This window comes from Nelumbo lutea, chromosome 6, assembly GCF_056320005.1.
Source record: "Nelumbo lutea isolate HS-2025 chromosome 6, American lotus-T2T, whole genome shotgun sequence".
Classification (NCBI taxonomy): domain Eukaryota; kingdom Viridiplantae; phylum Streptophyta; class Magnoliopsida; order Proteales; family Nelumbonaceae; genus Nelumbo; species Nelumbo lutea.
This window is the reverse complement of record NC_142689.1, coordinates 6805864-6823244: the sequence shown is the minus strand read 5'-3', so window position 1 is coordinate 6823244 and position 17381 is coordinate 6805864. Positions and strand designations below refer to the sequence as shown.

The 17381-nt window shown below is 31.9% G+C and overlaps 1 protein-coding gene across 4 annotated transcripts; it reads right to left on the bottom strand.

The window, feature by feature from the left end:
- Positions 1-254: 254 nt before the first annotated feature.
- LOC148847083 (ATP-dependent protease La (LON) domain protein) lies at positions 255-8023 on the bottom strand. Of its 4 annotated transcripts, none has more exons than XR_016100866.1 (10): positions 7415-8023; positions 6455-6543; positions 6288-6365; positions 5876-5988; positions 5703-5768; positions 4658-4759; positions 3972-4554; positions 2220-2328; positions 1211-1374; positions 255-787 (listed from the first exon to the last, which is right to left on the bottom strand). XR_016100866.1 is itself a non-coding variant. In XM_088950224.1 (10 exons), exons 1-10 carry the CDS (start codon positions 7534-7536, stop codon positions 625-627), a joined length of 1686 nt encoding a protein of 561 aa, XP_088806350.1. In that variant the 5' UTR covers positions 7537-8017; the 3' UTR covers positions 255-624. The 4 variants fall into 4 exon arrangements, 2 of the variants coding, with proteins under 2 accessions (XP_088806350.1, XP_088806351.1); XM_088950224.1 differs by having other exon boundaries at positions 2123-2328; positions 7415-8017; XM_088950225.1 differs by having other exon boundaries at positions 2285-2328; positions 7415-8002.
- Positions 8024-17381: the final 9358 nt, after the last annotated feature.

Sequence of the window (17381 nt, the reverse complement as noted above, 5' to 3'; positions counted from 1 at the left end):
GACAGCCACTTGCTCAGTTGCGCTAGTTTTGCTCTTTGTTCAAATTAATTTTGCGATTTGAGTTGTGATGAACAATCTATTAATTTCCTATACATTCCCGGAGTAACGAGCTCCAAATCCCACAGGACAAACCATAAGGTATCAAGGTGCTCTAACCTTCTAACCAAAAATGATGCTCTCAACAGGATCCAACGATATTGAGACGGATTCTGGATGGATTGTATGACAATTCTGCACCCAAGAACTGTAGCATCTTTATGTATACCATCCCCTGGGGACACGAGCTTGTATTGTATACCTAGCTCAAATTCTTAGAAGTATATGTGCCGTTGATTACATATATTGATACTGTGATCTAGATCAGTACAAGGCATAGGAACTACCGATAACACAGACTTATATATGTCGTTGCATTCAAACTAATCAAGGCTTCTGGGATACAACTTATCAATTGTAGCAGGTGTTACCCCATTTTCGTAAGTCATGAATTATAGTATTCTTTTGTTAGGGATCATCTGAGGCAACTTCAACGTTTCCGCATTTCAGAACCTGCAGTTGGCGACTTGGGAGTTGTGCATGTCATCTCCTAGACTGCTAGTAGAAAACTTAGAATCCTTTCAAGTTTCAGCGCCTATCATCAGCAACTTGGGAACTGCGCATGTCATCCGCAACTTGTGAGCTCCGAATCCCCCAAAAGGATCTTGGTTTCAACTTCTTGTTGGTGGCAGTAAAAAGCCAACCCATTTGTGATTCACAAGTTGCACAGGTGGCAATTGTCCATGCATACCTATAAACCATGGTTGGTTAGAACCTTACCAAGAAAATCAACGATTATAGAACACTACGTTGGTAGGAATAAATAATAATAACTGCAACAATGATGACTCACGATGCAGAGCCATCAGTGATATAAATGCTACAGTCAGCTCACCAATAAAGAGAATAAAAGAACTATAAGAAATCACTGAAACCCATGACCTCCAATTTGATATCCAGGATAATAGAAGGAACAAGCTATCTAATCCACATTTTCAACCTATTTAATCAAATGTTTGGTATTTAAAGATACTGGAAATTATTTCACCGAACATGAAAAGTATTCTTTACCACCCTAAGAAGCCTGAAGTCCTTCCCTGGGATGCACTATTTGTCAAAGTACAATGGAGAAGCTAAGAGTAACCATTCTGATCAGAGGGAGTTAATATCATACCCAGGAAACCAGCTATATTCTGTATGTGGACGCCCCATAAGTGCTAAGCCATTTGCCTTTTGGAGTGTCATGATCTCATGCACAAAACCATATGGGTTCACATAAGCACCAAGAGGCCCATCGCTGGACATCACCAGCATATCGCTTCGTTTTGCAATTACAGTCTACAAGAATGGGAACAATGGTTAGGTCCGTAAACAGGACATGTGAACAGAATAAATAAGCTAAAATCACTTTGATTCTCAAATTCAAGCAAGAGCAAACAAATCCTTACCAAATATAAACTATAGAGGAAACTCTTCCAAAATCCCCCTTCACTTTTACCTTCTTCTCTTTTTTCCACACAATTCTATCTTGTCAAAGACCAGCTAGAATCAATCAAGCTTAGGTTTTTGGTTCTATTAGTCTGTTTTGTTTCTATAACAAATACATAAACTACTAAACATTTAGTATGAACATGTTCAGGTTTCTTTCTTTCTTTCCTTATTTTTTGTAAGCATGTCCAGGTTTATGTTATTACCAACTGTTGACACCCTCAGAAAAAGAGCAACAGTTTAAATCAAATGCCCCTAACAATGTATTTGATTCACAGAAATCTACAGTACGCTTTTGGTGGTTGTGATCATTTACAGAAATGAAAAGCATAGCTAGCACAACAGAAGACATCCGAGCTGTTTAACATTTTCTTGCATTAAGTGCATCTTGATAGGGCAAAGGAAAATAGCAACTAAAGCTTTCATTTCTTGTTCTTTTTCTGGGGGTGACCATTAGCTTTCTTATCTATGCATTGCAAATACTGACATACTCTCCCTGGTTCTTTTTATGTTATAAGTTCCATAAATTCAGGTAGTAATGGTTGTTAGGCTACACAACAATACCAAAAAAAAGAATAAAAATGAAGACATATGCAACCTGACAGTTTTTACAGCGAACACGATCAAAGCATTCCAGTAACTCAATTTCACGACGTAATCTATAAGAAATCCCATGAATCTCTAGCAGTTCTTGCCTTGTAGAATCTGAAATGGGAATTTTACTAGCAATAAAAAATGACAAAAGATCAGGCTTCTTTACAAGATCATCCATGCTTGGAACCCCTATTATCTGCCTCCACATATCTGCAGGATGTTGAATTGGAATCATGAAAATCATTGAGAAATATTTGGTCCAGAAGGAAAAACATTCAAGATATGAAGGGAAAATGTTAATGTAAAAAATTCCTAATAATTCTAGAAAATGCTACATCCAGTGAAGCAAGGTTGTTAGTTTTGCAATAAAGGATGTGTTAGTACTTAATAGTTACTTGCATCCAAGAAAATAACATAAGAAAAGGATTATCCTCAGTATACAAGCATCAGGAAAGGTTTTCAGAATTCAATGAGAAAGACTCTCAAATTGAATGCCTCATTAGAACCATGGTTCAGAATATCAATATGTATCAGTTTTTTAGGACACCAATACAGTAAATATAGGGAATTATGGATAAAATCAATCTCCAATGGTTAATATCCATTCACAATGTCTGTTTTTTGAATAAAGTAACATTTAACACTGACACAAGACACTCTATACTTGAAAAGTGAGCATCAAGTATGTCAACACTGTGAACAATGATAAGAAGTTTGTTTTGCTCCCTACAAAGAACCCCATTATGGAGGGGGAGTCAGCGGTCATCTGTTAGAAGGCAGGTCCCTGATATACTTCTTTGTTATAACTCCCACAGTCTCATAATGTTCCCATGTATTAATAAAACTACAAATGCAATTTTAGTAATTCCAATGATAATTATCAAAAAAAATATGTTGTTAAGAAAAACTCATCCATTCAGTTAATCATCTCGTCTTGGCCATAGGTACTTGAGTATATATTCCATATCCATAAACCCAAATAACTAGCCAAAAGGATGTGTACTGGTCTCCAGAACAGCAATATGAGATTAAAGACAGTGACCTCAACAAACCCTAACGGCTAAGAAATCCAATAAATTTGGTTCAAGAAGTGCATGCTCAGAAACCACAGATAATTTTTTGCTAATAATTTCTTTGCATGTTTAGATGCTACATTTAACATGTTAAGCTGGAACACAGAGAAAATAGTAGTTTGGTGCATGACAAAAAATAAATAAATAACTAAAGCTTAAGCACTTAAAACACATGAAAGAATGAAAAAAAAAGGAAAAAAAAGGAAAAAAAAAACAAAAAACAAAACTGATGCATTTAACTCATTAAGCAGAAAGTATGGGGTCCATAACGCACAAAATACCTTATTAATGTCTAGATAACTCAAGATTTAGCTGAATAGAAGTTCTCATATGTTTTTGGCATTTAACCCATTAAGCAGAAAGTATGGGGTCCATAAAGCACAAAATACCTTATTAATGTCTAGATAACTCAAGATTTAGCTGAATAGAAGTTCTCATATGTTTTTGGCATGTAAATATGAACCCCATCTGACAGCAATATATTGAAAACGAGAGTGTTTTTGTAAAATAGCAAGAAACTTATTGCATGCTTGAAAAACATTAGAATGGTCTTTATTTTGAATAAAAGGGAAAACAAAGTTTTTACCATATTAGCAATGCTAATATAACTGAAATGTTTCATAGTGAAAAATTTTCCCTCCTTTGTACTTGCTTGTTTCATTAATAAAATCTATGTTATTTATCAAAAAAAAAAATCCCTCATTTGTGCGTTGAAACAAATTGGAGCCTAAGAAAAAAATATTTCATTTGTCAATGAAGAGAAATTGCCAGTCACATTACCTGCTGCCCTTCGAGCAAGATAATAGGAATCATACATCTGGTAAACCCAATTAGGCCAATATGACTTTGGAACTCTATATGCCCAATTTGAGTCAGAAAGTAAACCTTTCTTTTTCCATCTTTCACCTTTGCATGATCGGTGTGATATTTTTCCTGGAGTGAACTGATTACCAATACCTGGACTAGTGTCTTCACTTTCACTCCCCCTGTCAATAATACAATGTTGTGATGACCCTCTGAATTCATTAGAATGATATCTTCCCAACTGGCTGCCAGACCCAAGTTCAAATCCTTCATCATCACTACTCATCATTTCATCAATCCTATCAAACGAATTAGTGGAATCAATGGCAGATTTGTGCATTCTCATCTCTGTTGGTGATAGATCACTCTCGAAACTTGTCTCAGACATGGACTCAGAGTCATTCTCCTCACACTGAGATTTATGCCACTTTGCACGAGAATTACGTGAACATGAGAGGCTACAGCTCCACAAGTTACTTACAGATGCCAGTTCTCCAAATGCATTCCTTGGTGTCCTCAAAGGCAAATCTTCCTGGATGATCTGGACCTCTGCACATAGCTGACAAACATGGAGGAGATACATGAATTAGTTCGACCATCAATCTGAGTTTAGGAAAAGGTATAGAATATGTTATTCACATCAACAAATTCAAAGTTCTTACTGCTCCTTCAACATCTATCCAACGGCGCTGCAAATAAAATCGCTGTTGGCCACGGGTAACTACATTCAATGAACCATCCTCCAACCTTCTGTATTGCCTAATCTGGAATAATGCATTTAGAAAGTTAAATATGCTTCTTCAGATAATATAAAATTTAGTGATTGGAAATTGGCAGCAGTAGGACTTAGGACTAACCAACCCGTCACTTCAAAATATGGAGTATTTTTTAATAATAAATAAAAAAATATTAAGAAGTTCACTGCTTTCTACAAGAAAGGATGAGAGTGGACCATCTATAATAGACCAACTTTACACACTTTAACAAATTGATAAGGCAATCAGTCTTGAAAAAACAAGAGCAGGGTCTCATCATCATTATCTAAGCCTTCTCCTGACCATATGGAATCAGCTACACAAATCCTCTTCCATCATCCTGTCCTGTTAAACTTTAGGCCCTTAAATCATTTCTCACTACTTTAACCTATGTCCTTTTTGGCCTGTCCCTAGTTCTCCAAACCTAAAAACCAAAATAACACAAACTTCCTATAAATTTTAAACTAAAAATATGTAACAGAACTCCACTTGGTTAAAAAACATATGACACAATAACTCCAAACCTACTTCTATAAGGATGTTCGTCCAAGATCTTTCATGAACCTCATCAACTATGGTTTAGTTCAGTTTTACATACACAAGAATTGACTAGATTCAAGATGTGAAATATTCTCCAATAAAGCATTTTTTTCTAAGTTATGAGAATTCAATACTAAATATGCTTGGACAAGTACTATTATTAGGAATTAGGTAATTCAACAGATCTAGTCAAATAAGACAAACTTCAGTGTTAACTAAAAGCCTTTGCACTTAAAATTATAGACTATCAGAGAGAAACATCCCTATGTTAGTTATCTGATGAAATAAGCATCCATGCGTTATGTAAAGAAGATTCAGAATCATGCTTTGGGAGTAGAATGGTAGAAACATGTACAAGATATTTTTCTTGTCAAAGAAAAGAAAAATATAATAAAAACATCAGAACTAATACCTCTGCAGTTGTCCCAATGGTTGCAAAGTGTAACCTTTGATCATCAGGACCCCTATGAACACGAACCTGAATCAAATGTATAAATAATGTTCTAATAGTAAGTGAACGGTTAGAGAGAAAATTGAGATATTATACACAGCAGGTGAGAAGCCAATAAATAGGAGTTCACATACCACACCTATAGTGTAAGGAGCATCAGCTTGATTTAATGCTCTTTCCACAGCAGCTATAAATCTAGGTTGGATGACTCTTAATGGAAGGGTGGCCTCTGGAAACAGAACAGCTCCTGACAAAAATCAAACAGGAAACCATCATTTCAGTTCAAGAAATAGAAGTTTTTAAGCTAGCATAGTACGGAATTGTTCTTTTACTTATCCCCTAAAAATTTCGAAATAAATTCTGATACACTATATTTCAGTAACAAGAAGCAAAACTTAGTTCTTACTTGTTGACATTCAAAGTAAGATATTTATCTAAATCAGGCACCAAGCTCCTCATTAGTACACATTAAGAACATCAAAATTGAAATCTTTACTGGCAAATTTTATAGCTAATAAATACAAAAATTGCATAAGCAGAAATTACCTTCGAGGTAAAACATTGGAAGGTTCAATATGGCACCACCATCCAGGAAAGCTAATCTACGATGAGTATCTTCAACCTCTGTGACACACAAGTGGGATCATAAAGTTTCTAATGACTAAAAGTTGCAAAAACATGGAAACAAGCACCACCAGGTGTCACGTTCCTACCTCCAAGATATGTATGCAAGGAAGCCAAGCATGCGTCAAATGTCAATCCACCATGTGAACCTATCCCTCCGTCTCCATGGCGACTTGGACTTGAGTAGGGTAAGCAGTAAAAATTATAGAATTATCAGGCGTATAAAAAACATATTATAACACTGCTAAAGAATAGTAGCTATACGGGTTACAATAAAGTACAGAAATAGGAATGACATTTGTCACAAATTATACATGGAGTATAGTAATAGGTTTGGACAGGAAGGAAAAAGAAAATACAAAGACAAAAAAATAAAAAGACAAGAAACATTTGGGGTTTTGCAGATCCATGCAGGGCAAGTTCTGTTTTAGGTTTTACACAAGAATGTGATGAATTCTCAGAACAAAATTCAACAACACACAATGGTTTTGGAAGAAAAAAGGACTAACAAAATAACGAAATGTTGACAACAGCTAAATTCAGTTGGCTGTGAAAAATTATCAAGTAACAGAAAGCCTAAAATCGGAAATTGAGTTTGAAATGACTGGTGGAAATGAAACCTATATGATCAAATGATAAGAATCGATAGATAGCAGACCCTAAAGTTGAGATGGCTCTGAAAATTATCAAGTAGCAAAAAGCGTAAAATCGGAATTTTAGTCTGAAATGACTGGTGGCATCTGGCATGAAACCAATATGATCAAATGGTGAGAATTGATAGATAGCTGACACTGAAGTTCATTAACAAAATAACCGGTGCGATGGTGTCGTCAAATTTCCATCATAATAATCGTTAATATTCTAAAGTTAGGGCTTCTGATTCAGGACAATACTGGAACAATTTACGACATTCACAAATAGTAGATGAAAAACGCATGCAACAACGACTCGCTCAACAGAGAAATTAGAAGATATATGTTGTTATTACGATAACAAAAAAAGAACGATTTTCTTTTAGAAAAGGAGAAATCGAAGAAGAAAGAGCTTACTCGGAATCGTCGTCGGATGAGTTATGAGTGTCATCGACTTCCTCGACCTGTAGTTCCTCCAAGTCAAGTTCCCTTATCTGCTCCATTTGAAGCCTCTCGTTTTCTAAGATTCGTTCGTCCATTTTCTTCCTCGTATACTACGTGTGTGATCGGTCGAGTCACTGATTGATCGGTTGAGAGAAAACGTGAAAGATTCGAAGTTTCTTAGCAGAAAACTGACTAGGAAAGAAACTCCCGCTATTAAAACCGAAGAAAGAATGAATGCTTGTATGGTTTAATGATCGAGGTGGGAGGGGGGGAAGGGTTATACTTCTAGCGTTTAGGATCTGCTGAAAGAAATCCGCCCACGGGAAGGCCTTCAATTTTGCGAAAAAAACAAAAAAAAAAAAAAGAAATATTAAAGAAGGTACGGCCTCTGGAACTGGAAGTGTCGAGAGATGGAGTCTATCGACGGTTCGTATTTTCTAGCCTGCCTCCGGTTCCGGTAGCGGGTTGTCATTGGTGCTGCTGCTACCATTCCGGTTCCGCAAAGGGGGACAGCATCACGGCACCTGGCAAGATGTGAATAGTGAAACGTACTAAATCAGATACGGGGATCAGAGTAAACGTTCTCTTCCCACGAAGATTGAAGATTTATTTGTTGAAAAAATTCCACAAAGGTAATTTTAAGATTTGGATACATTTTGGATAACTATGTGTATGGAAGTAAAATTAAGATACACACAAATACGTTTGAAAATAGTATAAATATTTTAATAAATCACAAAAAGATATCAATAATATTAAATATAAGACTTCAATAAGATGTATATACAATAAATTATTATATTTTAATGGTTTTATGAAGAAATATATTATAGTTAATTATAATTTTATTAAAAATCTTATGCTTAACTATAATTCATAAATTATAATTCTTAAATTATAATGTTTTATGGGATGGGAAAAACCCAACTCTCCTATCCAACCATAAAACATGCATTGGCACAACTTCTAATTCAAAATATAATCAATAATTATTTATTATTTATTTTCAAAAATTATAAAAATAAATAAACATTATATAATATATTCAAAAAATAGTTATTAAAGAAGAAATTTCAACTGCTTTGTGGATATGATAGATCGTTCATAGAATTATAATATATTCAATCATTGTGATCAAATGATAAAAAAGAATTAATTAATTATTTAACTTTTAATTCTAAAAATACAAAAAAAAATAAATAAGATATTTCAATTGGTCTATGGATATAATAGATCATCTATATAATTATAATATATTCAATTGTTGTGATCAAATGATAAAAATATAATTAATTATTATTTATTTTTTAATTCTAAAAATATAAAAAAATACTAAAGAATAAATTTCAATTGCTCCATGGATATGATAGATAAATTCATAGATCTAAAACATATTTAGTCTTTATAGACAAAGAAAAATTACATTTTCAAATTTTTTATTAATTTATATTTTCCGTAAATATCTTGACGAAATTTCCACAAATTTATTAATAACACAAAAAAATGTGATTTTGAATGTAAGAAATGTCTATCAACATAAATTTAAACATTAAAGAAAAAAGAAATCACAAGATATTATAAAAAAATATTGAAAAAACTTACCTATTTTTGCCATATTTTTTCAAAATTAAAAAAAATTAATAATTCACACTTGTTTCTTGCAAATTTTTGCAAATTTAGCACTCTAGGAATGAGGTTTAGAGTTTTAGAGTCGTTTGGGGGTGAAATAAGGCTTATTTTAGGGAAAATAAACTTGCTTTCCCCCTTTTTTTTCAATTTTTTGTTGATACGCTGCCAATACACCCCCAATACAACCCCCGATACGGGTTCAATATGCATGAAAAAAAAAAGATGAGATATATGATTTCCATGCATATCCTGTATTTGATTTTAAAGATATGATACAATACGTCCCGTATCAGGTTATTGTATCAAAATTTTAAACCTTGCCCAAAACTCTGGGGTAGTGTCAAGTTTTCAAAGGTATCACTTTAGTATTAAACCTTCAAAAAGTGTTAAGTTGGACCCTGTCGTTAATCGATCATAGGTTATCTATTGAAAATGTCTAAACTATCATTCAAAAGAAGACATTGTTCAATTCATTGTCTTCTAGACTTCTACCTTGAGACTGAACTGGATATCTTAAAAGAAAAAGAGAAAAAAACATGAAATGTGATAGAGGCAAACAATAATCGGAAGCAAAGAAATAACTAGACAAGAATGTGTTTCAAATCTAAAGGTAGAAGACAATGAATAATGTCTTCTTTTCAAGGGTAGTTTTGACATTTTTAACATGTAACTAATGGTCAGTTAATGGCAGGGACCAACTTGATACTTTTTGAAAGTTTAGATAGTGCAGTGACACATTTGAAAGTTCAGGTACTAACTTGACACTACCCCCAAAGTTTAAGGTACTAAAGTGGAATTTTCCCTTATTTGTTCTCCTGAAACCAAAACCGTTGGATATGGATTCCTTGTGGTTATACAGTGGGAGACCTAATATTTCAATCTTCAGAATCCAAAGGCTGTGTTTGGTTTGAAGGAAAAAATAGGAAAAAGAAGGGAAATGTAAGAAAACCTTAACAAACCTTATATAGGTTTCTCTAAATTTTCCTTATTTTTCCTACCTTTTTCCTTCAAACCTTGTATAGATAAGTTATTGGATAAAGGTAGGGTGCAAGTCGTATGGGTTGGGCTGGGTTTAAAGTAAATCCAGATCCAATCCTAAGAATTGGGCATAAGGCCTAAATCCTATTTGAACTTGAGGTTAAGCCCAAACGTTCAACCCAAACTTTGTCTGAATTAAAATTCGATGCATTTGGGTTGAATCAGGCTTGGGTTAGGATAAGGCAAAGTCAAGCTTGAGCCGGGTTCAGATTATCTAAATACTAGACTAGACTGGACCCAGCCCAAAAATTAAAGAAAAAAAAAAAAAAAAAAAAAAAAAAAACTAAAACTTTTAAGTTCAAGCCTAGCCCAAAGTCCTAAAATCCAAGTCCAGCCCATGAACAATTGTTTGTGGGGTGGATTAATCTTGGAATCAGGTTTGTCTCGCCCAAATTGCACCCTTAGATAAATGCTACACAGGATCACAGTAAGTATACAGGCAACGCCACGAACCCACGCTAAAACCGTGAAATCAGAAATGTTCCCCCACAAATTCTCCCATCCCCTGAACTCAATAACATAATAAACTCAATAAACCACTTCAAATCAAGTAAACCAAGCAAGGAAAATTTCCCATTACAAGAAGAGTAAAAGAATGAATCAAGTGGTTGAAACTTGAACGGGGACAATTGAATGTATCTAAAACATTTCGTCATCAGAACATCCTTGGCACATGCATGCAAAAGGATCCTACTTCAGATCATTCAATCGTTTAAAGACAGTTAATAAGGGGTTCTTTTTTAAGACTCCTGCTTCCTTCCATGAAGGAGCTCTCCTTTTGTATTCTTTTTGTTTCTCCTGGACCTGGTGAATGGGAACTATATATGTGTCTTTTAGAGGTTCTAATCTAATGACCTGAGCCAGGCTGGTGAAAAACAAAAAGAGATGAGCTGGGCTGGGACCAATCCATTACATAATTAGAAGTGTAAGAATTGTAAATACATAGTGCTGACTGCTGACTTGCCAAATTACCATGATCTGTTGGGCCTTTCAATCTATGCTCAATCTGCCCTGTTTAATGCTCAAAAAAAGGTCGGCCCATTTAACAAAAAGGCCTCAAAAATAGGCTGGGCTGAAAGTTGCAACTTGCAGGGAACTCCAGCCCACGTGTACTCCAATTGAAAGACGCCTTGATAGTAAACAACCTTTTTTTGAGTTTTATATATATTTAAAAAACACCAATGGCCTCAAGAATATTTCTGAAATTTTCTAAGCACAGAATTTATCCCTCTATATTTAAATTTATTGATAAAAAATTAGGGCAAATAGGGTAATCGGTTCTTGATATTAAATGAGTTTAAGATATTCAATGCATTCAATTCTCTCTCATTAAATCCAAAATTTAAGTTATTAACTTGCATTCATGTTCATTAATCGTATATTTACGTCATTTTTTTCTTCTCATCATTAATTTTATTAATTAAATCCATACTTAATAAATTAATAATCCCAATAACATAAAAGCTTACACTTTTAAAGTCTACCTAACAAAATAGTGTTTTCATCTAGGTGATGGTAAGAAATTAAATCATTTTGGGTCAAATGGGTCAATCCATGTTGCCACAATTAAATAATAAAATGAAAAAATAAAAATAAAAATAAAATTGAAAACATTTTTAACATACATATTAAACAATAATATGTATGATAAATATGAAATATTTTTATTAATGATGGAAATGGAATTTAGAATTTAAAACCAATTAGAAATAAAAATATTTTCCTAATCTACTCATTAAATCTTATATTTAAGATATATTTTTCTCATCATTAAATTCTTGTAATTAAATCCACAATATTAATTTTAATAGTACAAAAATAAATATTTTGAAAAGTAATTTAAAAACAAAACCATTTTCTTCCCTCCTGGTGGTGGGCAAGAAATTCGACCGTTTCGGGTCAAATGGATTATTAAATAATGTCATAATTAAATAATAAAAAATTAAAATAAATAACTATGAAATGTAAGAAGTATTTTTATTAATGATGAAAATGGAATGCTAAATTTAAAAGCTACCTAGAATGAAATGATGTCATAGTCAAATAATAAATTTTTTAATAATAGAAAATATAAAGAATCACAAAAATTAAAAGAAAAAGATAAAGAAAATTTTGGGCACATATCTAATGTTATATATTTATAAAAAATAAAATATTGGGCACATCTCTAATATTATGCAATCATCATATTGAACAAAAATAAGTTTTATACATAAGAAATAATTTTATCAATGATGTAAATGTAATACAAAATTTAATGTCAACCTAGATATCAAATTATTTTTCTTTTTAGATGGTGGGTTAGTGTATTGAGTCAAATGATACCACAAACAAACAAAAATTAAATGCGATAAGTAAAATATATTTTATATAATGTAAATAAAATATAAGATTTAAATGGAAAATTGTAGTCAAAATTAGTTGTACATTTAAAATTAGGTTGCAAGTTGGTATAGAAACCAACAAAACTCTTACAACCGGCTCTACATTTCAAATTATAAAAATTCCTTGCCATGTCATTGAAGGCTTATGTGGATGTTGCCAACATGGGACTCTTAGTCCATGTTGGACACAACAAAAAGTCTATACCGAAAATAAGTTTTTTGTTTTTTTCCCATTCCATTTGTCTCTTGATCCCTCCCTTCTCTCACTCTCACAATCATTTCTTGATCTCCCTCTCCCTCTATCTCTCCCATTCTTTTCGGGTTTGGTTTGTAGCCAAATCAAAACATCTCTCTCTCTCTCTCTCTCTCTCTCTCTCTCTCTCTCTCTCCCCCTCAATTTCTCATTTTCTTCTCCCTTACTCTTCATTTCGGTCAATATCTCATTCTCCCTCAATCTCTATCATTCTCTAATTGGTGTAAATTTCATAGTTAAGAGTTTTTTGTGATTTTTTATTAAATTGGTGTAATGATTTTTGAAATATACTAAGTTGGTCTCATGTTCTTTTATACAATATGATTAAGTGCGTAAGAAAAAAAAAAGAACTAGAGAAAGATGGGAGAGAAATTGAGGGATAACGATAGAAATTAAGGAAGAATGAGTGACTAAATGAGAAAGAGAATGAGAGAGATTGAGGGAGAACAATAGGTAGAGAGAGAAAATGAGATAAATTGATATAGAGAATGTAAATACAGAAATCGAAAACCGTTTTTATTTATTTTCAAATCACACAGTCATTGAGTATATAAAGATGATTGTTAGAGTGAGAGAGTGTGCGGGAGATTGAGAGAGAGAGAGAGAGAAACTAAAAACCTTTTTTATTTTTGCAAACACCTACATTAAAGGGCAATTTTGGTATAAGTTTTTTGTTGTGTCCAATATGGATTAAGAGTCCTATGTTGGCAATAACCACAAAAGCCTCCGATGACATGGCAAGGGTTTCTATAATTTGAAATGTAGAGTTGGTTGTCAAAGTTTTGTTGGTTTATGGACCAACTTGTAGCCTAATTTTATATGTACAAACGGCTCCGACTATATTTTTCCCTAATTTAAAACTAATCCAAAAGCAAAACTATTTTCTTATCTAGATGGTGGGTCAATGATCCAATTTTTCAAAGAAACCCATGATGTCATAATTGAATAATAAATATTAAAAAAAAGATAAATTGCCAAAAGTGAAAATGTACAGAATTTTCTTGGAAACATTTGAGAACATTTCTAATGTTATATATTCATCATATTAAATAAAAATGATTGTTAAAATAAAAATTAATTTTATTTATAATAAAAATACAATACAAAATTTAATAATAATAATAATAACAACAACAACAACAATAATAATAATAATAATAATAATAATAATAATAATAATAATTGTTATTTACTATAAACATTTAAGTTTATTTTTAATCATAAATGTTACTTTTGTTAATTTTCAATTTCTATCTTAACTATAATACATCTAAAATTTAAGTAATTAATATAAAAAAAAATATTTGTATTTTTTATATAACCTTTTATATTTTTTCCTTTTTAACAATTTATTAATTTTTTAAAAATTAAATCAAATTTGGACAACCGACACCTTTAACAGATTCAGATTCGAATCAAATATTTGTGTGGTCTAATCAAACCTTGGGATTGGATTAGGTCTATGGTTTATAGTATCGAAATGGATTCAAATATGCTTTTATTCGAACCTGATCCGATCGATTTGTACCGTACCTTCAATTCCCATATTTGCCTAAAAAAGAGTTTAAGTTTATATCCAAACATGGCAATGTTTTAATTTGGACGAAAACTCTTCCATGGATAAATTAAGGTCGTTATGTATTGCTGATCCTGTTCGATATCTGGGCTGCGGTCTTTGGACCATCAGTCAGGTTCTTTAATGGCAACTTCATTTGGACGTCAAAGGAGTCCATGCTTGCTTTATTAATGAAAAGTAGTTTCGTCCAAAGTATTCTGTCACGTGATCAACGCTTCTTCTGTTGACAATTTTTTTTTTTATAATAAAAAGTAATTAATATTATGGTAAGCTATTATTGTCTATTGATTTGGAAATATTCTTATATATGCAAGGCTGTTTACAGGGATGATGTAGACCGGCCGTGTGAGGTTGAACATGTGAAAGAAAAAAAAAAGTAAAATTAAGGACATGTTTTACAAAGAAATCGAAGACCATAGATCGAATGATTCATAGAGCAAGATCAAAATTTAACACAGGACATACACAAATGATTAATTTAAGGGTTTTTTTTTTGTGAAAATTAACCTTGTTATTTCATCACTTGACCGGTTGCGCTGAGAAGCTGATGAAGACTTTATGGTCAAAGCTTGTACTTGTAAATAGAGGATTCAAGTCTTGAGAATAATCCGTAGTTAGCATTTGAGAATTATATGGTCTTAGTGTCACCGTTTACATGCAGGAAGCTGGTCACGGGTCAACTTGTCAAACTTCTCCAAACTTAGGTATGAATTAATTTTCTTTGATTTGAAGCGAAGCTTCCTTCTTTCTTAAGTCTTAACCCATGCAAATCAGTAACCATATATGCATCTGATGAGATGATTGTCCATGAACCCCACAATAAACGCAGTCTTCCTTTACTTCACCACTCTGCATAATCCTTTGAGGTGATGGGGCCTTTTGCTTAATAATTATTTATTAGAAGGTGGCGCGTTAGGTAAGTACGTAGGACTATAGGAGAAGAATTTAGAAGTTAGAAAAAGATGGGTGTATAGGTAAGTTGTCTTTATACTTAATCCAAAGCAATTTAATTACAATTATCTCTCTCTTCTGATTTTATGTTCATTCGGATTTAAGGGTATCGATAGTATGACCTAGAAATGTTTATCGGTTAATTTAGATAAGGTTTGTCTCAATTCAGCCTAGAAAGCAAGGTTCAAAGTATCCATACTTATGGGTGCATATCATATGATACAATATATGTGATTTTTCTGAATTACCGATATATATGTGATTTTTTCAAATCGATATGTAAATATAGACTTGCGTGAACTTTAAAGTTTGAAAATTAAGAAAAAAAATTCAAAAAATCTTTGAAAGTATTCAATGCAAAATTTGTTTTTGTTTTTTAACTTCTGCATATGTCTGAATATAGTGGTGTTGTTCGGTGTTGTGATGTTTCAAAGGTTTGCACTTTAAAAATTTACTCTCAAGTCATTTTTTAAATAAAAGTAAAAGGAAATTATTAAAGTAATATGATAATATTACAAAAATAATAAAAATATAAAATACGATACAAATCAATAAATAATATAAATAAAATTTAAAAAATAATGTTAAGAATGATGATATAGTAAAAAAGTATAAATATAATAATAAAAGTTATCATAATATAATAAATAGTAAAAATAATTTTAAAAAGATAATTTGGTAAAAATTGTTATAAACATAATAAAAATATATAAAAGAAAAATGGTAATAAAAATTAAAAAATGTAAAACATATTATATAATATTATTAAAAATAATATAAAGTATAATAAAGCAATTTATAAATATTAAGATAATTTAAAAATGTAAAATAGTAAAAAATTCTTATAAATCTAATAAAAATGTAAAAAATAAAATATTTATAAAATAGTAGTGATAAAAAATTTAAAAAATAAGGAACACATCATATAATATTATTAAAAATAATAAAAAATAAGTATAAATAATAATGATAATGATAATAACAATAATAATAATAATAATAATAATAATAATAATAATAATAATAATAATAATAATAATAATAATAATAATAATAATAATAAAGGAAAAGTATAGATATTTAAAATATTTTTACTAATGTGATTAAAATATTTGGGCTTGGGATGATTTAAGTAGGGTGTAAATGGATCAGATTCGAATTGGATAAGGCAATATTTGAATTTGAATTCGATTAAATATTCGAATATTCAATTCGATTAATTAATTATTTTAGATAATTAATAAATATATAAAATATTTTATATATTATATATAAGAATTAAATAATTGATCGAATCATGTCATATCATAATTTGAATCCAATTAACTATTCGGTAAGAATAGGATATCCGAATTCGAGTGATTAGATATTCAAATTATCCAAATTCGATTCGATTATGTCGAATATCAAATTCAAAATTAGGTTTTCGAATACCGTTGACACCCCTAGATTTAAGATGTGGGGGTAGCTTTGGGTTTTTTAGTTTCTCAAAGGGGCATAATTGGAATTAGAATTTCATGCACTACCTCCGAACACGCTCAAAGGTAACTCAAAATCTAAAAAAAAATCAAGGCACTTTCAGCGTTTGGTGGCTCCATTTGGAAGTGCAATCGAACAACCACCAAGTGTTGAAAAAACAAAATTTTCAACGTTCACTATTCAATTCAGCACTACTAAGCACCACCTTAGGCGGTGTTATATAAGTCTTTTCTAGGCTTCCACAAGCAAGACCAAAAGTCAATCCTTTTCTATTTGGTAACCAAAGGCTGGTAAGACCAGAAGATGTGTGTGCAGAAATACCCAAAAAGATCGAGAATGTCAAATTTTGGGATGCTTCAAATGAAGCTTTTTGGTCTTTTCGTGTGATAAGTAGCCTCTAAACATATTTTTAAAAGCCCGATAGACCGAGCCACTTGTCAAATGGTTTTTGTCTTTAAAGACAAGATCTCAAAAGCTCAATACATTTTTTGGTCACCTGAGTTGCTTGAGGTTCAATATGCCTTTGAACTTTGTCTAAAGGTACATCAACATGAACCCCCTTCTAGGGGTGGCCCCGAGCCGAACTTCTCATGAGCTATTTAAACTTGGCTCATGAAAAAGCTTGGCTCG

Excerpts from the sequence above, each read along its gene's own strand:
- LOC148847083 (XM_088950224.1), bottom strand. The coding sequence starts at position 7,536 with ATGGACGAACGAATCTTAGAAAACGAGAGGCTTCAAATGGAGCAGATA. Across the intron at positions 2,329-3,971 it reads TCTTGCTCGAAGGGCAGCAG|ATATGTGGAGGCAGATAATA; the intron begins GTAATGTGACTG and ends AACATCCTGCAG. Across the intron at positions 1,375-2,122 it reads TTCGCTGTAAAAACTGTCAG|ACTGTAATTGCAAAACGAAG; the intron begins GTTGCATATGTC and ends CCATTCTTGTAG.